The sequence below is a fragment of the Mesoplodon mirus genome (assembly GCF_964341445.2).
Source record: "Mesoplodon mirus genome assembly, chromosome: 2".
NCBI classification, from domain to species: Eukaryota; Metazoa; Chordata; class Mammalia; order Artiodactyla; family Ziphiidae; genus Mesoplodon; species Mesoplodon mirus.
Window position 1 is genome coordinate 184,168,127 of NC_138977.1, and position 26,862 is coordinate 184,194,988.

Below are 26,862 nucleotides of genomic sequence, written 5' to 3' on the forward strand. Positions count from 1 at the left end.
ACTCTCGTTCTGAAAAGCAACTGTTCGCATTGGCATTATTTTATTGACTTTTTCTTTATTCATATGTTCATTACACACTTGAGAGAAGGCTTCAGAGAGGAGTTGATGATTGATGATATCTTCTTACAGGATGAGTAGAGTTTTACTAGGTTGACAAGGTTACTGGAGCATTTTAGAAGAAGAGATTGCACATGTGAATGGGTCTGGCACATCATTCAGGGTGGGTATGATGTGGCAAATGACAGAAAATGACTCTGGAAAGTTAGAAAGGTATCATATTGGACATGTGACCTTGAATGTCAATCCATGGAAGTTGAATTTTTCCTGTTGGTAGTAGGGAGCCTATATATTAGGGCTGGTTCCTAGCATGGAGTATATGACTAATAATTTTTTTTTCTCTGGTTGGTAGAAGGATATATGGAAACCATTCTCATAGGAGAAGACTGCGGTTATGTTTCTGTGCCACCTTATTTCGGTCACTACTATGTTCTCTGTTTCTGCACATTCACAAGAGTTCTTGAATAAAAAAAAAAGCTTGGGAAACATTGAATTAAGCACCCCCAAGCAAAGAAAAGCATGAAAATATGACTACACTGAACTAAATTTTCGTCAACAGATTTTTTTCTACTGTTGTTTAAGGAAGAATATCCAAAGCCTGAATTTCAAAGATAATTGCAATTAGATGAGCTTCAGAGGATATCTGGTAGTATATGCCTTTCCTCTGTGTCCTGTGCAAATGCTTGTCTTATTTTTATTTAAGAAGAGGAAAGTATCCCATCACATTTGTGAAATGTTCTTGATAACTCTAAGTGCACTTGAAGAAGAAAGTGCTTATTAACTTGAGTTGGTGCCTGGCCACCATTAGGGGTCATAAGTTAGTTTCCAGTTTTAGGCAATTTTTTTTTCCAGTTTTGGGCAAGATCTTGGACTGTATTTTAGCCTAGTAATAAAGCATACTTAATTTTACTGGGCTTGTATATCCAGCACCCAGTTTGGGTTGTGGCAAAAGGCATAGTGCCAATTAATTGTAATTCCAACTTTTTGAACCCTTGAAGGATTTTCAGAGACTTTTAGCTGCCAGATAAACATTAAGCCCAGACCTCTCAGACCTTTTCCAGTAGTAGAGAATAGGTATCATTTCTATTGACACTCTACCATTTTTCTTCTCACTTCTTCCCTTTGTTTTTGCTTTCTTTGTTTGCCTCTTGTTTCTTGGCCTTTGGGTGCCACCATGCACTGTGTACTTACACTGTTAGTGTAACAAGTATGGTTAGTGACATTGAGTCTCTATGCTTATGAGTGGGGTTTGTTGGAATTCTGCTCAGTTCTAAAAGCGTTTCACTTAGTATTTAAAGAAATTGATTTAATTCTTTCTCATATAATAGCAGGTGTGCTCTTATTTTTAAGGTAAAAAATCAAGTTGTTACAATAGCCCAGAATTTAGTAAATATTTTCTTTCTTTCTTTTTTTTTTTTTTTGCGGTATGTGGGCCTCTCACTGTTGTGGCCTCTCCCGTTGCGGAGCACAGGCCCAGCAGCCATGGCTCACGGGCTCAGCCGCTCCGCGGCACGTGGGATCCTCCCAGACCGGGGCACGAACCCGTTTCCCCTGCATCGGCAGGCGGACTCTCAACCACTGCGCCACCAGGGAAGCCCCAGTAAATATTTTCTGAAAAGGTAGTAGTACTGTGAAATCGAGCAATGTACCCTGAGTCACTATTGATAATATGATATTTTATATAAATATAACATTTAAAATTTTCAGAATGCTTTTTGTATGTGAGAACTGAGTTGACCTTTCAACACTTAGAAACTTAGGGAGAAAAATACATGTCCTGTTATACAAATGAACAGATTGGTTTTGATGAATTTAGTTTCTATGGTATAATTAGGTCTAAAAGCCCAGTTTCATGATATTCCTGTGCTCCTTCTTGGTGTGAAAGAACAGGGTGATTATAATACATATTATATTGTTCCTCAGAAGCCTCATAAATATGATTTTGAACCAGATATTCTTCTTGATTCTCTGCCAAAGTTCAGTATACTTTATTTTTATCTTATTTTTTTTCGGTACACGGGCCTCTCACTGTTGTGGCCTCTCACTTGCGGAGCACAGGCTCTGGACGCGCAGGCTCAGCGGCCATGGCTCACGGGCCCAGCCGCTCCGCGGCATGTGGGATCTTCCCGGACCGGGGCACGAACCCGTGTCCCCTACATCGGCAGGCAGACTCTCAACCACTGCGCCACCAGGGAAGCCCCAGTATACTTTAAATATACAGAGTGTCCTCAGAAATAATTAGAAAGGTGTTGGTATGTAAAAACTATAAGTCCTAAAAATATGTCTTAGTCAGTAGAAACCTACCACATCTTTAAAAATATAACAGTTCTAGTGCATCTTTACTTGCAACTCTGTAAATAATTTTAGATATAAAAAAAGCACTAATTAATTTTTTATGGCTTAGAGGTTTGCTGTGGCAGGAATGTGTTTAACGTTTTAATAGTATTTCACATCTAGAATTTTATGTCTATATTAATCAAGGTGTGCTTTCTCTAACAGGAGAATGTACTCATCACCTCCCACCTGTGAAAGCCCCTATTCAAACAAAGAAGAAAACAACAAAGCATTGTTTTCTTTGTGGAAAGAAAACTGGACTGGCTACTAGCTACGAATGCAGGCAGGTTGGCTAGCTGAAAAGCTGGGATGCTTTTTTTGTGGTGACCCAGTGTGGGGATACAATACAAAATGTTCTTTAAATTGCCTATTCATAACATCATTAAGATGATGTTCAAATAGCAGACCCAGCTGAACTCCTTATTGGCTGAAGTAAAGAGCAAGTAGATAGCTTATGTGTTTCCAAAGTCATGAGATCCTCCCCTGCCCTTTAAAGTAGGATATATAAACCAATGGAAGTGTACTTTCTTTGTCTTATGATAGATATACTTGGTTTCTCTTTGACTGTAGCTTGGAAGAACCCCTCCTCCAAGATTCTGTTTTATTTTATTTATTTATTTGGCCACTCTGAGTGGCATGCACGATGCAGGATCTTAATTCCCCAACCAGGGATTGAACCCTTGCCCACTGCAGTGGAAGCGTGGAGTCCTAACCACTGGACCACCAGGGAATTCCCGATTCTATTTTAAATTAAACAAAAAAGGAGTAAATTTAACATTAATGTACTATTAATTATGATTATATGGTACACTTTTCAAAACAGATGAATAATATGTTTATAAAAATAATTAATTTTTCCTACCCATAATTATTTCTTTCATTAGCATTGCTAATATGCTCCAAGGATGGTGTCTGCCCTTAGGTTGAGGCCAGGCATTAAACAAAGCTGCTGCTTTTTAGAGTGTATTCTGTTCAAATGGAAACAGCTTATCTTGTTGCTAGAAGTACTTTAAAATCCTTTCATGGCATAGTTAGGTTTTACATAATTTAATTTTCTTATAAGACTGAATTTCTCGAAATTCAGAGTTCTCCCAGGTTTACTAGATATAAGAGGAAGTGGTAGATATATTTATTGCTTTTTGCAGTTTTACTACTTCCTAGAGGTCAACAGCCTGTTTCACTCCAGAAGAGATTCTTTATTATAAAGTCTCATATTCATAGACAACTAACCAGTTCTTTTTTTGGGGTGCTTGTGCTTGTTTATGAGTAGAAGGGAAATGTCAGCCCTGCAATTCTAAAGAGAACTAAAGGGCTCCTGCTGGACTATGTGAAATCAAGCTTTGATCTCCCAAAGAGATGAGGTTCTTGTAGAAATGTGACTATTCACATAAACTTTTTTTTGTGCTTTAGATGTGGAAACAACTTCTGTGCATCTCATCGCTATGCAGAAACTCACAGCTGCACCTATGATTACAAGAGTGCAGGGAGGAGATACTTACAGGAGGCAAATCCTGTGGTTAATGCACCAAAACTTCCAAAAATCTAACTCTTGCTCTGCACCTAACTGTTCTGCCTGAGGAATCGTATTACAAGGACAGAAGAAATATTGTTTAGACTGCATTATTTTTGTTCGACTCCAAAAGATTTGCCAAATAACAAAAGCATATAATGCATACTGTTGGAGAACAAGAATGCTACTGTATTTGACATCTTTATTTTTTGGTGAATCAAAAGTTTTAAAAGTAGTTTTAAAAACTTTAAACTATAATGATTTAGCTTTGTTATTGCACGTCGTATGTTAAGTATTTTATATTTGATACTGCAGTTTTACTAGACAAGTCTTCAAAAGATGCACTTTAGGAAGTTAACGTTGACTATGTAACCAGCTTCCATGTACAGAAATGAGCCTTCATGTAATGGCTCTACTCAAATCTACAATTTTTTTATGGGGGTGGGGTGTGTGGGGATTTAAAACAAATATCCCATACGTGAAAGTTTATTGAGTTTACTGGCAAGTTCCTTTTTATTTCAAGCTTTTTGTAAAAAAAGAACATTAGTTTTCCAGTGTGGTTTTAACACATATATTTCTTCCATATTCAGACTGGCATTCAGATATGTATCCATTCTATAAAACACATCATGTTAATCATAGTATATATTTCTTAAAATACTACTTTTTGAATGGTAGTTTTAAAATAGATGATGTCCCACTTGTTGCCATTAAATACAGAACCCAACTTTTCACTTTTTGAAAAATGGCTATACTGAAAACAAAATCTCACAGCTTGGTTTGTTTTTCTTATGAGTGCTATTACCAGGAGAAATTAAAATAAATATTCAGTTTCATTATGATTTTGATTATTTGATTATTTACAATAATTTTTCTTTTATAAATACTTTAAAATAAAACCATTTAATTAAATAAATCAGTAATTTATTCTACTTGGAAAAAATGACTGTCAGTATAAAAGAATGCTTTTAAGGTGTAAGGGCTCTGCTCCCCAGATGCAGCTAATATACCATTCCAGCTTTTGGGAGGCCACTTGCTTTATAGAAGCTTAGTTGAATCTGATGCTGAACCCTGGTAAATAGCTGGCAGGCAACCCAAGTAGACTCTGCAACTCTAGTCCAACCCAAGTGGGATCTGCACTGGTACCAGAAGGCTAATTTAGGTGCTTCACAGGGCCACAGGGCCTCTTTCTCCATGCAAGGCTGAATGAAATGAAGAGTTCCGTTACCCTTCCTCTGCTTCCTATAAGAGATTAAATGTTGAGTGGAGAAAGATTCCTTCAGAGCAAGAAGGAAATACATTTACAAAAGGGAAAGGTGAGAAATTAGTGGAGTAGTGATGCAGTTAGGGGTTGATAGCATACTTTTTAAGGGGGGCTATATAGGCTAATGAAAAATATTTCCATCTGTGTTGAGCAGTTCAGCTTTTACTCTATTACATGGCTAGGCTGCTGAAAAATGGGCCAAGACATATTTATTCTATAGATAAATATGGATGCTTAGGACATGTTTGGTATATGCTTAGTGCACTATGCTTTATAAACCAAGACCATGTAGAAATAAGTCTTGTTTTAAGTTTACCAAAGATTTTGGTCAAAGTTGAGTCTTTTTTTTCTAATTTCTAAGTCACTGAGAAATAAACCAGTTTAATTCAAGAAATTATATATATGTATATATATATATATACATATATATTTTAAACATCTTTATTGGAGTGTAATTGCTTTACAATGGTGTATTAGTTTCTGCTGTATAACAAAGGGAATCAACTATACACATACATATATCCCCTGGGAGGCATTTCTTTATGCCTTAAATTCTTATGGGGAAGTGATCATAATTTTTAGAGACTTCAGATCTATCCTTGCATTGCTAGTAATTAGCAGAATGCCTTGCATATAGGCACTGGTTAAACATTAGTTAAATGAATTAATTTTATTGGACAGCTTACCATGACAAAAAAATGAAGGCATTTATATTGTTTTATATAACTAAACTAACTTTATATAATAAAATCTAGTTTCTGGATTTTTTTAAACAGTAAGCATTTGGTTTTAGCAACACTAAAAGTCTGAAAAATTTTAATTTTTACCTACATGAAATATTTTCAAGTTTAGTGAACTTTAATCATTCTAATATGGGAATTTTAAATACTAAGATGTTTTAAAATTTTATCAGTGTTGTTAACTTGTGGAGGTATTTAATTATAAAAAAGAAGACAGGAATTAATTTTCTGATATATGTTTCATATGGTTTTATGCCATCATGATAGATAATTCAGTCCTGTATGTAGCAGTGTTTCCCAAATTATGACCCCTATACCACTCCTGGAACATGAGATGATTTTAAGTGATATATGGATGAACATTTTTTAATAATTATATATTGTATCAGAAAAAATGTAACTCTAAGTAACTTAAGTTGAAAATAAAATAAATTGATATAGGTTAAAAAAAACGGATTGAAAATTGCCAAGCAAGGGTACATACAACAAAAATCATAAAAGTTGACGCTAATGACTGAAATTTAGGAAAGAAGGTATGATTTTCTCATTTTTCTTTGAAAATTATGTTAAACTTTCAAAGTGATTGATGAAAGTAAATTACATAGTTTTAGAAAAACTATATAAAGATGAAAAATGAAAGTAAAAATGTCACCGTATACCTCCCCCAATCTCTTTTAATAATTTCTATTTTAGTTTTTCTGGTAGTTACCGTCATAACAGTAGCCAATATAAACATTATTTTTTGATGCCCCATTATTACAGGTAAGGAATTTAGCATGATAACACATTACTTCAAGACTGTACTTCCCAATTTTTTAGTGCGTTAGTCTGCTCATGCTGCCATAACACAAAATACCACAGACTGGGTGGCTGAAACAGAGAAAACTGTGAGAACAGAAATTAAACAACAGAAATTAATTTTCTCACAGTTCTGGAGGCTTGAAGTCCCAGATCAAGGGATCCAGCAGGTAAGATCTCTTCTGGTAAGATCTCTCTTCCTGGCTTTCAGAGAGCTGCTCTCTCTCTGTCCTCACATGGTCTTTCCTCAGGGTGCACACACGGAACTTTGATGTCTCTTCTTACAAAGGCACTAATACCATGGGATCAGGGCCTCTCTCTAATGACCTCATTTAATCTTAATTACTTCCTTACTCCAAATACAGCCACGCTGGGGGTTAGGGCTTCAACATATGGATTTGGAGGAGACACATATTTAGTCCAAAATGATTAGTTATTTTTAGTTACAGTAGTTATTTCAAATCCACTCACTCCTCTGCAGTTACCCTAGTCCATGTTACCATAGCTTTCACTTGAGCTATTGCAATAGCTTCCTAACTGGGCTCCTTAAATTAGTTCTATGTCCTTCATAACCCATTGTCTACTCTTAACTGTAGTGTGCTTGCAGAACCAAAAAATTGAGCACATCGATGCTTGCAATGTATCAGTGACTTCTTGTTTTCTTAGAATAAAGACCCAAATCCTTAACCCTTCTTACTAGTAAGACTCCTGTGGTCTGGCCCCCGTCTACTTCTCCAGCCTCATATTGTACTGTTTATCCATGCTTTCTGGGATTTGCCCACACTAACTTGTAGTTTTCCCAGCCTGTTTTCCCTTGTTAACAGCAACTCTTTATTCAGATGCCAACTCCATTGTTACTTCCTGAAGGAAGCAAACCTCTTTGTAACTGTTGCCCACGTTAAGAAATAAGAAACATTGCCAGTACCCCAGAACTCATTCCTGCCTCCTACCCTTTCCCAATCACTACCACCATCCTTCTATGCTGTGATAGTCATTTTCTTGCATTTTTTAATGGTTTTACCATCTAAGCATGTATCCCTGCAGTTTTGCTTTACAAAAACAAAAACCTTTACTTAGTGGAATTGTATGGCATGCATTCTTTATCTGGCTTTTTTCATTCAGTGTTGATTATGAGACTTATTTGTGTCGCATGTAGTTGTACTTAATTTTTATCGAAGTATTCTTCTGTATGACTGTGCCACAATTTATGTTTCCATTTACCGCTGATGCACATTTGTGTTGTTTCTAGCCTTGAGTATTATATACAATGCTGCTGTGAACATTTGTGCACATGTCTCCTGGAGCACATGTACACACATTTCTTTTGAGTCTACACCTAAGAGCAGAATTGCTGGATCATGATTATTGTGTTCGTTCAACCTATTAGATGATATCAATGAATTTTCCAAAATGGATTTTACCAGCTTATCTCTACTCATGGCAGTTTGAGAGTCCTGTTTCACATCCTTACCAGTACTTACTATCTCTAGTCATTCCAGTGATTGGTTTTTGTTTACTTCTCACATGTTCCTGCTTGTCTCAGCCAGCCACCAGCTCCAAGTTACCTTTCTTTGCAGCTTTAGAGGTGAGGGGTGGAGTACGATCCCAGCTTTGGAGGGGAGAGGGTCTCCCTTGAATGATATTGAGCCTTGACTTCTGTCTCCCTGGCCCTGTGAGTCATGGTTTGGCGTATACACTTAGTATAGACAGGATTTCAGTGCTCTGCCTACCTCTTTGGATGCATGCTTTCACTTAGATTTTAGCCCAGTGATTCTCAAGAATCTTGCTAGTTCTTTGATTATTTAAGAATATATACATTTAAATTTTTGTCCAGCAGTTTCAGCCGGAGGAGTGGCTCAAATAACCTAGTCAGCTTTATTTCTGGAAACTGAAACTTTTGTTTTTAGTTGAATTTTTTCAATTCATTTTCTTGGATTATTTCGCAGTGTTAATCTCTTTCTTTTGTGTTACTGATCTTTTTCAAATACTTGATGATTTTGTACATGGCTATGAAGAATGTGACTGCTTAGTGTGGGTAGGGGCCAAGGATAAAAGTGGAAGTATTGCTTAATTTACGGGTGCTTGGTGATTGTGCTTCGTCAGGTAATGCTCTTTTGGAAACTCCTTCATTCAAATATTTATTGAGTGCCTCCCACGTGAAAGTAATTATAATTAGTTGTTTGGAATATAGGTGAACTTGACAGGTGGAGTTTACATTGCAATACAGACAGACTTTAAACAACTAACCATGTCATTATTTAATTATAATTTTGATAAATATTATAAAGGAAAAAATGTAGACATATGCAAATATGCAACAGAAGCATGTGATCTAGTCCAGTACTCTTTAAGTTGAAACCTCTCAAAGAGTAACAAGTGATAATTAGCTGGGAAAAGGGGTTAACGATGAGGGAGAGACCTAGGAGAAAAGAAAAGAAAAAAAAAAATATATATATATATTCTCATAAAGACGTTTTTCCTAGTTGGGCTTTACCTCTTTATTCAGGAAGGGATGCCCTGATCAGAGACTTTATTCTATATGTAATTGACCAGAACACTATTATAAGGGCAGCTAGGAGATCAAGGTTTTAGCTTTTCCATCATAGCAGTTTCAAGCAAGGAAGAAAGAGGCTGGAAATGGAGACTGGGTCAGCTGCCTACAGTTTCTGTTACAAAAGAATGATTAGATTCCAAAAGGGATGAGAATTTAAGGTTTGTTGCGGGTAGAAGCAAAATATAAAGGACAAAATCCTAATGAAAGGAATTCAGGGACACTAGATCAGCCCAAAAGCTTATATCCAATCTGCTCAAGAAGAGAATCAAACATTTTATTATATACAAAGAAAAAGAAAAAAGCATAAGGTTGAGATTTTAGTGTATATAGTATTTCTTTGTTATAATCACATCCTTAATATATAAACATATTCAGTCTTATTTTTCAAAAACCAATGTTTACCAATAGAAATACTTAAAGTAGACATTTAAAACAAAGACATTAAGGGAACAAAAGTTCATAAAGGATGGAAGGAGTGCTAATAGACTTAAGTCATAAAAAGAAAAAGTTACAGGTAAGATCAAAAAATAAAGTCCAGGGGCTTCCCTGGTGGCGCAGTGGTTGAGAGTCCGCCTGCCAATGCAGGGGACACGGGTTCGTACCCCGGTCCAGGAAGATCCCACATGCCGCGGAGTGGCTAGGTCTGTGAGCCATGGCTGATGAGCCTGTGCGTCAGGAGCCTGTGCTCCGCAACGGGAGAGGCCACAGCAGTGAGAGGCCCGCGTACCGCAAAAAAAAAAAAAAAAAAAAGAAAGAAAGAAAGAAAGAAAGTCCAACACCTTGCTGTAGAGGAAATACCTGAAGTAGAAAGATACAGGCAAATTTTAGTTTACTTTTTTACTTTTAGCTCATTTCTTCTTATTGCTTAATAATATTTAATTCGGGACTTCCCTGGCTGTCCAGTGGTTAAGACTCCGTGCTTGCACTGCAGGGGGTGCGGGTTTGATCTCTGGTCGGGGAACTAAGATCCCACATGCTGCGTGGCGTGGCCAAAAAAAAAAAATTTTTAATTGTATGGATATCTTTCATTGCTGTGCCAGCTGAGAGGGCCTAGAAGCAATAACATCCTAGTAGCAATGAGTACACCTAGCACCCAGATCTTGGTTTCTAATACCAATTGTCTAATAAAGGACAATACCATACTTCCTTAGAGAAATGTCTGATTCTAGGACTGGGACAGGAAATATGACTTCTTGTAGTGCCAGAAAGAAAGGGAGTGCTGAAAAAAGAAAGCCCACACCAAAAACCTACAATAATGGTGGGGTATGTCAAAGGGACACAGTAGTCAACTGAAAGAGCTCCCAGGAGCCAAACCTGGAACACTTGGAGCAATAAAATAAAGTAGTATTGGATTATAATTCAAAGTACAAGTATCCATGAGTCTATACTTACATAAACAATAAAGTTTAAAATGATTGAGAAGAGACATATCTCCCATTCAGAATTCTGTAGATAGTCCTCCCTCAAGGAGGTGGGTATAACTCCCCATTCTCTTAACTGTGAACTGTGCTTAGTGACTTCCTTCCAATGCGTATAGTATGGAAAGGGGGAAAGAGTGACTTTACAATGGAGAAATCTGACAAACACTACGTCAGCCAGGTGATCAAGGTCAAACATCAACAATGATGCATCATGTTGATAAAATGAACCTTTTGATTAGATGTAGTGAGAATGGCACTTTACCTCTGTGATCTTCCTGTCAAAAACCCACAGCCCCTGGGACTTCCCTGGCAGTCTAATGATTAAGACTTTGCCTTCCGATGCAGGGGGCGCGGATTTGATCCCTGGTTGGGGAACTAAGATCCCACATGCCACACACTGTGGCCAAAAATTTAAAAAAAGAAAAGAAAAAAAACTAAGGAAATCTGAATCAAGCATAGACTTTAATATACCATACTAATATAAAGTATTAACAGGGGAAATTGGGTGGGGGATATATGGGAACTCTTTTGAAATTTTTATGTAAATCAAACTATTCTAAAAAATAGTTTATTAAACAAACTTTAAAAAAATATGTGCAAAAAGAAGTGGACTAGACTAGCTAGTATGTGCCTTAACATCCATTGTGGATATAACAGGACAAGCCAACAGTGAAAAGCAAGATGAATTTAACATTTTTGTAGACAATAAAATGGGACAAATAGAGAATATATGTTTTCTCAAGTATCTGATTCCTTTGGGGGCAAGAAAATCAATGTAAAATATAAAAAGTAGACATTTTAAACAGTACATTCTTAGAAGTATTCTGTTGTAAAATGCTGTCATTAAAGTGTTTAACAATAATGGAAAACTAAAAAATTCTTCACACATATTTAAAAATCCTAGAAAGTATTATTTTATACACCAACTTTCATAAATAGTACTTATTAAAATTTGCACAACACAGTCAAAGCTGTAACTTACCAGAAAATAGTGCTATATTCTTTATTCCAGAAATAAGGTAGAAATGTCTATGTTACAAAGAAAGAGAAAAACTATAACTAATCTAAAACTTGGGAAAAGAACTCAGAGAACCAAAGGAAAAGAGAAAATGGAAATCAGGAAAAGAAAAGAAAGTGAATACGGAAATTGAATAAAATTGCACTTATTCCACAATATTTCAGCCAAATTTATATCAACATTACCTTAAGAAAGAAAAGTAAATTAGTAAAATTAGAAATGAAAAGGGAAGTTTAATTCAGAAGAATCTAAAAAATATTATGGAAAGTTAGCAAAATGAGTAGAGCCCCAGAGATTTTCTTGGAAAAAATTTCATTTAAATACAGTATTCAGTCATTTGATAAGTATTAATTGAGCATCTACTAGGTGTTAGGCGCTATTCTAAATGCTGTGGACATAGTGTTGAACTAAATATCCCTGCTTTCATTATGTGCTTATATTCTAGAGAAGGGAAACAATAAAAATAAATATGCCAGATGGAGTATTGGTGTTAGGATGTATTCGTTTACTAGAGCTGCCATAACAAAGTACCATAGACTGGGTGGCTTAAACAAGTTTATTTTATCACAGTTCTAGAAGCTAGAAGTCTGAGATCAAGGAGTTGGCAGGTTGGTTTCCTCTGAGGCCTCTCTCCTTGGCTTGCAGTGAGCTGCCTTCTCCCTGTGTCTTCACATGATCTTCCCTCTATGGGCATCTGTGTCCTAATCTCTTCTTCTTATGAGGACACTGGTCATAATGGATTAGGGCCCACCTGAATGACCTTATTTTACCTTAACTACCTTTTTAAAGGGCCTATCTTCAATACAGTCACATTCTGAGGTACTGGGACTTAGGACTTAAACATATAAATTTTAAAGAGACATAATTCAGACTATAACAGATGTTATGTTACAATGTGGTAACACATTAACCCCCAAAGCTCAGTGGTTTAACACGAAGTTTATTCTTCACCCTTGCAAAATTCAGTGAGCCAGGCAACTTTTCAGGGCAACTGCCTGATAAGGTAACTCAGTGATTCAGTCTGTTTCTGTTGTGTGGTTTGCCAGTGCCACATGTCGTCTCTGAGATTGCTGCAGCAGGGGAAGAGAGAGCTGGAGGGTTGCATGGTGGCTCCAATATGCTCTTGCCTAGAAGTGTAGAAGCACCCTTCTGCTCACAACCCATTGGTCAGAGCTGGGCATATGGCCCTACTTAATTGCAAGAGTTATGGGGGTGGGGAATGGATATTTCATGAGCTGTAAATGTCTCTGCCACAGCTGGTAATAAGTGCTAAAACAAAAACCAAGCAGAGTAGAGTGAGAGATGAGTGTTGTTTTAAAAAGGGTGGTCAAATACAGCCACTATGAGAAAGTTAACATTTCTATAAAGTCACAAAGGCAGTGAAGAAATGGGGGAAAGTGTTCTTTGCCTGAGGTAATGAAGAAATAGCAGAGAAGCCTAGTGGCTGGAGCAAAGCAAGTGAGGGAGATGATAGGAAATAAAGGGCTATGTCATGGAGGACTTTATAGGCAAGAACTTTGGACTTTATTCTGAACTGGGAAAATATTGGGGGTTTCTATAATGGGATTTAAGTTTTGAAAAATCATGCTGGTGATCGCATAGAAAAAAGACTGTAGGAGGCAGGATGGAAGTCAGGAAACAGAAAGGTATAGCAGTCGTCCATGTGGGGAATCACGGGGCTGGGGCTGGGGCTGGAATTGGGCTGGGATGTTGTACTCTCCTGGATGATTTTCACCCCCCCCCAAACCACCAGCAACATCTCTTCCCCTCCTCACTCTCAGCTTATTTTATTAAACTATGAATAACTGGAAAAGAAATTCCACCTGCATCAAACAAGTCTACCAAGCTATCTGTATCTGCCTGCTCGCAACCCTTGTTCACCTATTTACAGATGATCCCTCCAGCCTACCTGAGGATTTTCTTTATACAACTGTCACTCTCTTCTGCATAGATCTTTTCTTATCACTGGACCATTTCTATTAGCGTATAAATATTTAAACAGAGAACCTTAACGCCCACATCTCTTACCTGCTGTTGTCCCATTCCCCTGCTCCTCTTTACAGCAAAAAGAAATACATCTACTTGCTGTCACCATTTACTATCTCTAAAAACAAGCTTGATAAAAATAAGTTAAAAAAATCAAGCTTGTATCCCCACCACTTTGTCTTAATTGCTCTGTTCTCAAGCTCTCAATGATCTGTAAACTGCCAAATCCAAAGGTGAATTTTCATTTTACTCAAATTCTCAGGACCAATGACACATGCATTTTCTTCTCCCTGAAACATTTTCTTCCTTTCGTCCTTAGGACTCCTCTGTTTTGTTTCTCCTCTTACCTCTGGCTGCTCCTAAATTTCCTTTGCTTATCTTCTAATCTCTAAAGTCTAATCTCCATATGACTAGCCTTTGGATCTCTCTTTTATTCCCCAGCTATTGTGCAATTAATGTCCTAGGTCAGCGACTTTCCATGATTTTCAAACTGTAGGACAGAACCAGTATTCAGTTAAAAAAATCAATTGAGTTGGGAGCAGAAGTTTTAAAAAACTGAACAGAATAAAGTGGAAGAGAAAGGGAAGGTAAATTTGCTTCTTGAAACTTTTAAGTTATATATTGATCAATACATGTATTTGGTCAGTATGGAAAATGTATTTTGTATTCTGGGTTGAGGTCAGAAGGTATCAAAGTTAGTGCTCTGTGTGAGCTCATCCAATCCTGTAGCTTTTAATCCACTGACCACTGACCAATCAATTTTTATCTCTGTATGTCTTCCCAGAATTCCAGTGAGTCCTGGCTCACCCTAGCATTGCCTCAAGAGTACTGCCTAACCCACAGATCCTTCTGGATCTACAAAAGTTCTTTGCCACTTCCTACCGAAGGATGGCAGGATTCCATATGCACGGATCAGCCAACTTTCTCTCCTTCCCAGATAAGGAATACCAATGGAGGATACTGTTCCTGCCTTTGTGGAACATCTGTTGCCAGAGGCAGCAGAAAAGGTCAACCAGGTTGTGGCAACTGGCCTTGTAACCTATTTTCCATAGTAAAAAATGAATATTGCCGAAGATCCATCACTATATTTTGTACTCTTTGTAGTGCTGCATTCTAGGTGTGTTATAGAAATGAAGAGGCAGGGAGATCAGCTCGGTGCTTTGTGACCGCCTGGAGGGGTGGGATAGGGAGGGTGGGAGGGAGACGCAAGAGGGAGGGGATATGGGAACATACGTATATGTATAACTGATTCACTTTGTTATAAAGCAGAAACTAACACACCATTGTTAAGCAATTATACTCCAATAAAGATGTAAAAAAAAAAAAAAAGAAATGAGGAGGATATTTGACCTTGTCCTGTTGACCTGGAGGATATTTTGAGTCCACTGTTTTGACCCTGTCAATGTACTCATAGATAGCTAAGTATGCAAAGTGATCGGAAATGTATGGTGGAATGTGATTACCCAATAGATCACAGCAGGACAACATAACAACTGGCACATTTGCAGGTATTTGCTCCCAATTCACTCATGAATTTAGTAAGAAATAATACAAATTATTTATTACACAGTTTATAATGAATATTATGGGAGAAACTGTCAGTGGCTGAGACTTGACTTCTACAAAGTTTGATCTAGGAAAACTACACTTGGTAGAAGTAGTCACTACAAACAAAGTGACAGAGCTATTATCAGGAAAGTTTGATGTGGACAAAAGCTTAATGCCAAATCAAATATTTACTTAGATATGTTTGTATTTACATATACAAAGACTAATCATGGAAATGATAATAAAATATAATTTAAAATAAAAATTGGAAGTCCCATAAGCCTTCTTCACAGCTTTTCTATGATGGGGAGGATGGTAGGCTGTGGACCTTCACTCACATAAGGGAGCAAAAGTAAACAAAAGTGTTCATTAAGGCAAATCAAACCATTATCGCTTATTCCTCTGCTCTCCCTTTGTTTTCTAGCTTTGGGTAAAGAAGTATTTTCCATTTTTCTTTTCAAGTTCAACATCATAATGCCGGACCGAATTCCCTCCCCCTTCCAAAACAAGAATCATACATGCGGTTAGGCTCAGGGGTCACTAAAGGACGAAGCCGGTGGTGGGTCTTTCCTCTTCCTCGCCTGGGTTGATCAGGGCGCGCCGGCTGTCGACTCTGCACAGCAGCCCATGAGGTGGGAGAGCGGAAAGACCGCGCCGACGCCGACGCCCGCCCCCAGAGCGCCGTCGTCGCTGGGCAACGCCTCTGCCCAACCCAGGTCGAGCACGTGACGTGTGCGTCACGTGACAGACCAGTCGGCGTCCTCCCGCGGAGGGTTGTAAACAGGCTTATCGGTGGCCGAGCTGCCTCCCTGCCGCGTCCGCGTCTCCGGCATGCCCAAGGCGGGCGGGGGTTTCCCCGCCGCGAGCTCAGCGCCCACCTGAGGTAACTCCTGCGGCCTCGGGTCTGGCGTACCCCGCGCCGCGCGGAGCCGCCGCTGCTGACCGCCGTCGAGGCCGGCCGAGCCCCCGGCCCTGGCAGGGGGTGTGGCTGCCCGTTGTGCGGTCCGCGACAGGTGGGCGGGTCGGGGGCGGCCGTCGGGGCCCGGGCCTCGCACCGCCCTGGGCCGGGGCCCAGGCGCCTAGCCGGCCGAAAGGCGGCAGCGACCCCGGGCCGTGGGCTCTTCCGCCCCGGTTTTCGAGGCTGCCCTTGGGCCGGGCCGAGCCGGGGGCCGCAGGAGCCATCGGGCGCTGAGGGCCCGGGGCTGCCAGCGTGGAGTCCCAGTTGAAGTCCTGCCCCCGACGGGCTGTGAGACCTTGGGCAAGTCAGCCCTCCCCTTGGCCTGAGTTTCCACATCTGTAAAATGAAAGGATGGACTAGGTGATTTCTGAGGATCTTACCCTTCCGACGTGTGTGATCTCGAGAGAGGCCTGTATACATTGGAAGCTGCCAGAGGGAAAGCATAGGTAGATATTTTATCTTTTAATTGATGAGTTTCTGTTTGACTTTCTTTCAGTTTTTCACCTGACACGATTTGCATTCTTGTTCATTAGGGTGAAGTTTTTAATAGAAAACTTAGAGAAAGTCATAATGGTTTATGTTACTTTTTTTCTCCCCCCAGGCTTTTAAAAATGCAACGGAACCTTTTTTCTTAAAACCTTGTTTGGAAGCCGAATTTGTCAAAATCAGAATCTTTATCTGCCGTACTCTCTTCCTTCCCCCTCCCCGGCTCCCATACCCCTGAGAGAACTAGGTTTGGGAGAAAAGGAGGTTCTGTTTTATGTAGTGAGTAAACATAAACAGAATCTGAGGTGATGGTGTGTAGGCAAAAAGATTATCAGGAGGATTTTTTTTTTTAAGTTAAGAGATATACATAGTTTCCTCATTTGTTGTTTTTGAAGACTAGAGTTGGTAAGTTTACTGAAACTCACGGTTTGATATTAAAAGAGGAAAACCATATCCTTTGACAGCTTGTCTTCTTGGTGCTTCTGTGAGGTGTGTGAAAATCAGAGGTCGAGTGGACCATGAGTGGAACCCAAGGTGACCTAGTGAAATATGTTTTCTCTTTTGAAAGCAAACTGACTTCCTTGATCTTTGGTTTAGGTAAATCACTTCCCTTCTTGGGGTCACAGTTTCTGCTACAAAGTGAGGAAATTGGATTGATTTTGGCTTCCCTTAGGGTTGCCAGATAAAATACAGGACACCCAGTTAAATCTGAATTTTAATAAACAGTGAATAAGTTTTTAGTATAAAGCATAGGGCATGCTTTACTAAAAAGTCATTGTTGGGCTTCCCTGGTGGCGCAGTGGTTGAGAGTCCTCCTGCCGCTGCAGGGGACACGGGTTCGTGCCCCGGTCCGGGAGGATCCCACATGCCGCGGAGTGGCTGGGCCCGTGAGCCATGGCCGCGGAGCCTGCGCGTCCGGAGCCTGTGCTCCGCAACGGGAGAGGCCACAACAGTGAGAGGCCTGCGTACCGCAAACAAAACAAAACAAAACAAACAAAAAAAAATCATTGTTTATCCGAAATTTAACTGGGCCGACTGTATTTTTATTTGCTAAATCTGGCAACCCTAGCTTCAACATTTTTGTCTTCTTTAAATTAGTTGCAGGAAGATATTATAGATGCATAGACAGGAGTGAATTCATTAAACCAGTCAAGACTCTTTGTTATCAGTAGCAGTGTCTAGTTCTTGAAGAACAGCTCTGTTTCACTTTGGTCCCTCCTGCCCCCCCTCCATGTAGCAGTTCCTTTTTTGCTATAATCACATAATGTTTAGGTTTATACTCTTGGTGGTAAACAATTTAAATAACTGAAAGAAAAAAAAGTTGCCAAAATTTCTAAAAGTACCAAATTGAGTCATGAAATGGCATATACTATTTTTTTTCTAGAAAAGATACTTTACAATCCTACGTATTCTTTAGTTATCTGATTGACTCAAGACATTTTCTAAAGCAGTGGACTGTTCTGATGGTAAATAATCTTACAGGAAAATCTTAGGCCTTTTGCTTTGGCCACCTGTGAGTATGGAAATGACCAGTGTATGCACTATAAACATTTAGTTTTAACTATTTATCAATTTTGTCTTTGCTATATTTTGAAGATGTTCAATGTTGAAATTTTTTTCAGGGAGTGTAATTTTTAATTCTTCATTTTTGAGGATTTTTTTAAAAAAATTAGGCCTGATTTAATTTCTTTGCTCAACTCACTCTGAAATCCCTGAATTTTCTAATTCATGTATTCATTTAACAGTCAACAAAAACAAAAAACCTGAGCGCCGCCACTGAGCCAGGCTGATGTGATCAGTGTTGTAGTTCTTCAGGTGCTTATTCTGATAGGAGTTAAATCAACATGCAATCTGGGGATAAAGTGATGAGGGTCTTGAAGTGATAGAAGTGCTACGGAAATTGAGAGGAGGATTAGTGCCCATCTGGTCATTAGATTGAATGGCAGAACTTCCTGGAGGGGGTGGTATTTAATCCAGGTCATGGGGATTAATGTGGCGTTAGGAAGACAGGCTTAAAGAAAGGTGGGGAGATGCAGGAAAGGGCAGGGGAATCCATCTTCTCAGTTCTACAAAGCATACACTTCGTTGGATTGAAAATAGTTGACAATATTGTTTACATGTAGTTTTTGATTCACTGTGAATGCGAGCCTGAATTCTCTAGTCTTGCTGCTCAGTTCCTACGGGAGACCTTTTCTATGGTCCATTCGGTTTCTCCAGAGAATCATCTGTTCTCCCCCTGTGTATTAGTCTTGCTTTTCAAGGTGTATTCCGTAGACTGTTCACGTTGGTATCATCTTGGTGCTTGTTAGAGATGTGGAATCTCAGGCCACATCCCAGGTGTGCCTCAGAACAAGATGATTTATATGCACAAAAAATTTTGAAAGCACTGGACTGTGCTGTGCTATGGCAACAGCACAATAGCAACAACAAAATATTTTTGTCCTGCAAAGTCTAACACAAGTTGGATGTAACTCCTCCATATGTAGCTATGCCATCTGGCTTCCAAGATGGCAGTGGAAGAGCTGGAGGATCTCAATGAATGGTTTTAAAGGCCAGGCCTGGAAGTGGCTAACATTACTCTCACCATATTATATTGGTCAGGAATTAGTCACCTTACCTCTAACATAATTGCAGGGGAGGCTGGAAAATGTATTCTAATTTGCCCGGGAACAGGGACCAGTGTAGTGGATAAGTAGCATTGACTCTGCTTCAGTTGGCCATTCTGGTCCCCAGACTGTTTCATTCTCCCTCCCACATGTAGGGCATGCTAACCCCCTGTACAACCAGCCATTGCCTTCAATTCAAATACAGGCATACCTTGGAGATATTGTGGGTTCAGTTCTAGACCAACGCAATAAAGCAAATATTGAGATAAAGCAAGTCACAATTTTTTTTGGTTTCCCAGTGCACATAAAAGTTATGTTTATACTATACTGTAATCTGTTAAGTGTTCAGTAGCACTGTGTCTAAAAAAGACAATGTACATACCTTAATTTAAAAATACTCTATCCTTAAAATGTGCTTATCATCATCTGAGCCCTCAGTGAGTCCTCATCTTTTTCCTAATGGAGGGTCTTGCCTTGATGTTGATGGCTGCTAACTGATCAGGGTGGGGTGAAGGTTGGGGTGGTTGTTGGAATTTCTTAAAGTAAGCCAGCAGTGAAGTTTGCCATATTGATTGACTCTTCCTTCCGTGAGCCATTTCTCTGTAGCATGCAGTGCAGTTTGATAAATTTCACGCACAGTAGAACTGCTTTCAAAGTTGGAGTCAGTCCTCTCAAACCTTGCCACTGCTTTATCAACTAAGTGTATGTAACATTTTAAATCCTTTGTTTTCATTTCAGCGGTCTTCAACAGCATCTTCATCAGGAGTAGATTGCATCTCAAGAAACCACTTTCTTTGCTCATCCGTAAAAGCAACTCATCCACTAAAGTTTTATCATGAAATTGCAGCAATTCAATCACATCTTCAGGCTCTACTTCTAATTCTTGTTATTTTGCTGTTTCCACCACGTCTGCAGTTACTTCTTCCACTGAAGTCTTGAACCCCTTAAGAACTCATCCATGAGGGTTGGAATCATTTTCCAAATTCCACTTAATTTTGATATTTGGAACTCTTCCCATGAATCATGAATGTTCTTAGTGATATCTAGAATGACGAGATCCTTTCCAGAAGGTTTTCAGTTTTACCCAGATGTATCAGAGGAATCACTATCTATGGCAGCTACAGCCTTCTGAGATGTATTTCTTAAATAATAAGACTTGAAAGTCAGAATTACTCCTTGATCCATGAGCTGCAGAATGGATGTGTTAATGGTCATGAAAACACCCATACAATAATCTCATTGTATATCTCACTCAGTGCTCTTGGGTAACAAAGTGCATCTTCAGTGAGCAGTAATATTTTGAAAGGAATCTTTTTTTCTGGGCAGTGGGTTTCAACAGTGGGCTTAAGATATTTAGTAACATGTTGTGAAAAGATGTGCTGTCACCCAGGCTTTGTTGGTCCATTCATAGAGTGCAGGCAGAGTAGACTTAGCATAATTTTTAGGGACCCTAAGAATTTTGTAAATGACCATTGGCTTCAACTTAAAGTCACCAGCTCCATTAGTCCCTAATAAGAGAGTGAGCCTGTCCTTTGAAGTTTTGAAACCAGGCATTGACTTCTCTCTAGCTATGAAAGTCCTGGATGGCATGTTCCAATATAACACAGTTTCATCTTCATTGAAAGTCTGTTGTTTAGTATAACAACCTCATTAATCATTTTAGCTAGATCTTTTGGGTAACTTGCTGCAGCTTCTACATCAGCACTTGCTGCTTCCCGTTGCACTTTGATGTTATGGAGACACCTTCTTTCCTTAAACCTCATGAACCAGCCTCTGCTAGATTCAGACTTCTACAGCTTCCTGATCTTTCTCAGCCTTTATCAAATTGAAGAGAGTTAGGGCCTTCCTCTGGATTAGGCTTTGGCTTAAGGAAATGTTGTGACTGGTTTGATCTTCTGTCTAGACCACTAAGACTTTCTCCATATCAGTAATAAGGATATTTCACTTTCTTATCATTCATGTGTTCACTGGAGCGGCATTTTTAATATTCTTCAAGAACTTTTCCTTTGCGTTCATAACTTGGCTAACTGGTGCAAGAGGCCTAGTTTTCAGCCAGTCTTGGCTTTCAACATGCCTCCCTCCTTAAGCTTAATCATTTCTAGCTTTTGATTTGAAGTGAGAGGACTCTTTGTTTCATTTAAACCATCCCTTCTCTTGAGGATTATTAACTGGTCTAATTTCACTATTGTGTGTCTCAGGGAATAGGGAGGCTTGAAGAGAGGGAGAGAGACAGAAACAGCTGGTTTGTATACAACTTTTATTGATTAAGTTTGCCATCTCACATGGGCATGGTTCATGGCATCTAAAACAATTAAAATAGTAACATCAGAGATTACACTGATCACAGATCACCATAAAAATACAAGAATAGGGAAAAAGTTTGAACTATTTTAAGAATTACCAAAGTGTGACACAGAGACACAGAGGACACAGAGTGAGCAAATGCTATTGAAAAAATAGCACCAATAGACTTGCATAATGCAGGGTTGCCACAAACCTTTAATTCATAAAAAATGCAATATCTGCTAAGTCCCGGTAAAATGAAGAGCAATAAAATAAGTTATGCCTGTACGGGATCTCTGAGTGATGCCTGGCTATCTTATCAGGTCCAGATAAGCCTTTCTTGTTCAAATGAATTAAGAAAACACATTATTTATTACCCTCCTCCCCAAAGTATTATAATAAGGGCACAACATGACTAGTAAACAGTAGCATTTGTAAGGTGAAGCATAGACACACAGTAGTTACTCTTCTGTAGCAGTCCTTTAATGTTTATGGACAGATATAAAGGAAGGTTCTCTTCCCTGGAAGGGAAGGATGTTTCTTGATTGGACTCTGATTTTGTTCCCTGGGAGAAACAGTCACATCCTTTTTTCTCCATGGCTCCAGGGACCATCCTTAGGGTTCTTCTTTTTCCATTATTTTGTTTGCTCACACCCTGTGTCCAGAATTGATGCTGGAAGCATGCTGTCCTGGGTATCATGCAGTTTGCCTGTTTGTAGAAGGTTGGACTCCCAGAGGTTGTTTTTAAGTCTTGAACAGACATTCTAAATCTGGGCCTGTTGTTTTTCTGCCAATACATTTCCTGCAGAAACTTAGCAGACTCTTAATCCATTTGCTTCCAGTCAATTCAGAGTACCAATAACCAAATAAATTTTTGATTTTTGCTAGAAACAGCCAATAGTAACCAGCCTACACTGTAAAGTTTCATTTTCCAATTTTTCCCCATACAGTTTTAAAGTCATCATGTGTGTGATTTACCTTCTGAGTTACAGCCATCAACAGGTTTTGTAACCATTTTTCTACTGCATAAGGTGGATCATCATCTTTTCCTTCTCTGATATGAAATTCTTCATTGCGTACAGAGTGGTGACTAAGAAAAATGCAACTTGTTGAGGTTTTTGTTATAATAGCATCCCACTTCTGGTAGTGGTTTCTGTTGGAGAGGTGGCCAAGGAACTAGTTGTCTTATTTGTAGAATTTTCTCTCTATTTTTAGGCAGTATTTTACTACTACTCAAAACCTGAGACCTGAGCTCTTTGGCATCCTATAGGCAAATTAGCTCATTTTGTATATTTATTATTTCACATACTTTTTATTGTGGCTTTCTCCACTTTGCTAAATTAATTAGTACTCCCATATTTTCTGTCTTTAAAAAACAGTTGAAATCTTTTTTGTCTGCTTGGGTGCCATCTCTCTTCATTTGTGGCCTTGTGATTTATGTCTTTTTTTTTTCCTTTTTCTTTAATTTTTCATTTTGAGATAACTGTAGGTTCATATACAGTTGTAAGAAATAATGTAGAGGGATCCCATTTAACCTTTATACAGTTTTCCCCAAAGTTAACAGCTTGCAAAATTTTAGTACAATATCACAACTAGGATATTGACATTTTTATAGTTAAGATGCAGAATATGTCTGTCACCACAAGGATCCCTCATGTTCTTTTTAAAAAACAATTAATTAATTAATTAATTTTGGGCTGCGTTGGGTCTTTGTTGCTGCACGCGGGCTTTCTCTAGTTGCAGCAAGTGGGAGCTACTCTTCATTGCGGTGCATGGGCTTCTCATTGCAGTGGCTTCTCTTGTTGTGGAGCAAGAGCTCTAGGCGCGTGGGCTTCAGTAGTTGTGGCATGCAGGTTCAGTAGTTGTGGCTTGTGGGCTCCAGAGCACAGGCTCGATAGTTGTGGCGCATGGACTTAGTTGCTCCGCGGCGTGTGGGATCTTCCTGGACCAGGACTCAAACCCGTGTCCCCTGCATTTTGGCAAGCGGATTCTTAACCACTGCACCACCAGGGAAGTCCCCCTCATGTTGTTTTTTTATAACTACCCCCACTTCTCCCTGCTCCCACTGCCTTCTTAACCCCTGGCAACCACTAATCTGTTCTCCCATTTCTATAATTTTGTCTTTTCAAGGATATTATATAAATGGAATTATACATTATGTGATCTTTTTGGATTGGCTTTTCTCACTCAACATAATTCTCTGGAGATTCATCATTGTTGTTTCATGTCCAAATAGTTCTTTTTTTATTCCTTTTATATTGCTGAATAGTATTCTATGGTATGAATGTACCATAATTTGTTTAATCATTCACCTGCCGAAGGACATCCAGTTGAATAAAGCTATTACAAACATTTGTGTGCATGTTTTCCTGTAACCATATTACTTCATTTCTCTGGTTATAAAACTCCTGGAGTTGCTGGGCTGTATGATATTCACATGATATGTTTTAGGAAATTGCCCAAGTGTTTTCCAGAGTACCATTTTACATTTCTACCAATATGGAAAGGATGGTTCAATTTCTCCTTATCCTTGCCCACATTTTGGTGTTGGCACCATTTTTAATTTTAGTCATTCTAGTAGATATGTAGTGATAACTTCATTGTGATTTTAATTTGCATTTCCCTAATGGCTAGTAAGGTTGAACATATTTTCATGTGTTTATTTGCCACTTGTATATTCTCTCAGCAAAAGTCTCTTCATGTCTTTTGCCCATTACTAATTGGATTTTTGTCGTTGTTGACTTCTGAGAGTTCTTTATATATTTTAGATACTAGTCCTTTGTCAGATATGTGGTTTGCAAATATTTTCTCCCAGTCTGTGGCTGATCTTTTCACCCTTTGAAGAACAAAAGTTTTTTATATTTATGAAGTTCAATTTATAAATTTTTCCAATTGGGAATCAAGCCTTTGGTGTCAAGTTTAAGAACTCTGTCTAACTCTAAATCCTAAAGTTTTTTTTTTAATGCTTTTTCTCCCCTAAAAGCTTTTAGGTTATACATTTAAGTTCATGAATATTTTGAGTTAATTTTTGTATAAGGTGTTGAAACTTCATTTGAGGTTCATTTTTTTCCCCCTTATTGCTCTGGCACCATTTGTTAAAAAGTTCTCTTTCCTTCACTGAATTGCTTAATTAAAAATCATTTGGACATATTTGTGTGGGTCTATTCATGGGTTCTCTGTTCTGTTCCACTGAAATTTATATGTCTGTCTCTCTGCCAGTATCACACAGTTTTGATAGTAGCTCTGTAATAAATCTTGAAATCAGTAGACTGATTCTTCCCATTCTCTTCTCTTTCAAGAGTGTTTTAGGGGCTTCCCTGGTGGCGCAGTGGTTGAGAGTCCGCCTGCCGATGCAGGGGATGCGGGTTCATGCCCTGCTCAGGGAAGATCCCACATGCTGTGGAGCGGCTGGGCCCGTGAGCCATGGCCACTGAGCCTGCGCATCCGGAGCCTGTGCTCCACAATGGGAGAGGCCACGGCAGTGAGAGGCCCGCGTACCGCAAAAAAAAAATAGAGTGTTTTAGATTTTCTCTTTCCATATGCATTTAAAAATAATCTTGTCTATGTCTACAAAAGTCTTTAAAAGATTTTGACAAGAATCTTGTTAAGCTTGTGTATTAATTAGAGAATAATAGACATTTTTACTTTGTTGACTCTTCCAGTCCATGAACACAGGTATGCATCTTAATTTATTAGTTTATTCTCTAACTTCTTTCATCAGCATTTTATAGTTTTCAGCATAAAAGATCTTTGTTACATTTACACCTAAGTATGCCGTATTTTTTCATGACTGTAAATGGTGTTGTATTTTTAATTTCCGTGTACTTGTTTTCATTGTTAGTATTAGAAGTACGACTAATTTTTGTATGTTTATCTTGTATGCTACAACTTTGCTGAATTCACTTATTCTGCGAGTATTCTTTGTAGATTCCTCGGGACTTTCTGTGTCATCTGAAAACAGGTACAGTTTTCTTTCTTTCTAAGCTGCATGCCTTTTGTTTCTTTTCTTGCCTTACTGCATTGGCTAGAACTTCCAGCACTATGTTGTAAATAACATGCCTTTTTCCCAGTCTTAGGGGCAAAGCAATTGTTTTCTTATCATTAAGTATAATATTAGGTGTAGGGTTTGTTTTTTGTAGGTGCTGTTTTTCAAGTTAAGGATGTTCTTTTTTATTCCTATTATTCTGAGAGGTTTTTTTCTTAAATCGTGAATGGGTGTTGAATTCTGTCATATGCTTTTTCTTTGTTCATTGGAATCATATGATTTTATTCATTAGTCTCAACATAGTAGATTACATTGATTACTTTCCTTTTTAAAAAATTTTTATTGGAGTATAGTTGATTTACAATGTTGTGTTACTTTCTGCTGTACAGCAAAGTGAATCAGTTATACATATACATATATCCACTCTTTTTTAGATTCTTTGTCCATATAGGTTCATTACAGAGTACTGAGTAGAGTTCCCTGTGATATACAGTAGGTCCTTATTAGTTATTTATTTTATATATTATAGTGTGTATATGTCAGTCCCAATCTCCCAATTTATCCCTCCCCCTGATTAATTTTCAAAAATTTAAAAAAATCTTATATCCTTGGAATAAGCCTCACTTCGTCGTGGTTTATAATTCTTTTTATATTTGCTGAATTCTGTTTGCTAATATTTTAAGGATTCTTTTTTCTGTTTATAGAACTTCCTGTAGCCGTTTCACTCTTTGGGGGTACATCTGCTGGTGACACAGTCTCTTAGTTTACTTTTATCTCAAATGTCTTGATTTCACCTTCCTTTATGAAGTATTCTTTTTTTTTGGATATAAGGTTCCGAGTTGACAGTTCTTTTCTTTCAGTCCTTGAAAGGTGTTGTGTCTTTCCTTCTGGCCTCCCTGATTTTTTCATGAAATATTTGCTGCCATTTAAATGATGTTTCCTCTGTAGGTAAGGTGTTATTTCTCTCTCACTGCTTTCAAGATATATATGTTTTTCTTTAGTTTTCAGAAGTTTGACTGTTCCCTATCTTGCTGAGGATTTCTTTGAGTTTATCCTGTTTGAGGTTTGCTCAGAATCTTGAGTCTGTAGATATATCTTTTGCCAAATTTGGGAATCTTCAGCCATTATTTCAAGTACTTTTTCAGCTCAGCTCTCTCCGATGACATGAATGTTAAATCTTTAGTTATAGACCCACAGGTGCCTGAGGCTCTGTTCATTTTTCTTTTTCAGTTTATTTTTCTCTTTGACATTCAGACTGGGTAGTTTCTATTGGTCTGTCTTCTAGTTCACTGGTTTTTTTCTGTCCCCACCATT

The 26,862-nt window shown here is 38.5% G+C and overlaps 2 protein-coding genes across 8 annotated transcripts in view; both read left to right on the top strand.

The window, feature by feature from the left end:
* The window catches only part of ZFAND4 (zinc finger AN1-type containing 4), an 80,224-nt gene extending 76,236 nt beyond the window's left edge, over window positions 1-3,988 (top strand). Inside the window, exons 9-10 of the mRNA XM_082604768.1 lie at window positions 2,557-2,674; window positions 3,802-3,988. Of these exons, the coding sequence (XP_082460894.1) occupies window positions 2,557-2,674; window positions 3,802-3,937 (254 nt within the window). The 3' untranslated portion in view covers window positions 3,938-3,988. The remainder of the gene's footprint in view (window positions 1-2,556; window positions 2,675-3,801) is intronic.
* Window positions 3,989-15,998: 12,010 nt separating this feature from the next.
* MARCHF8 (membrane associated ring-CH-type finger 8) overlaps window positions 15,999-26,862 on the top strand; it is a 110,878-nt gene continuing 100,014 nt past the window's right edge. For 4 of the 7 annotated variants that reach the window (XM_082601259.1, XM_082601254.1, XM_082601260.1 and 1 more), the window contains exon 1: window positions 16,253-16,634. The gene's annotated coding sequence lies outside the window, so the exon portion shown is untranslated. Of the gene's footprint in view, window positions 16,114-16,252; window positions 16,635-25,490; window positions 25,525-26,862 lie in introns of those variants that run through there. The other 3 variants (XM_082601256.1, XM_082601258.1, XM_082601255.1) reach the window with 3 other exon arrangements.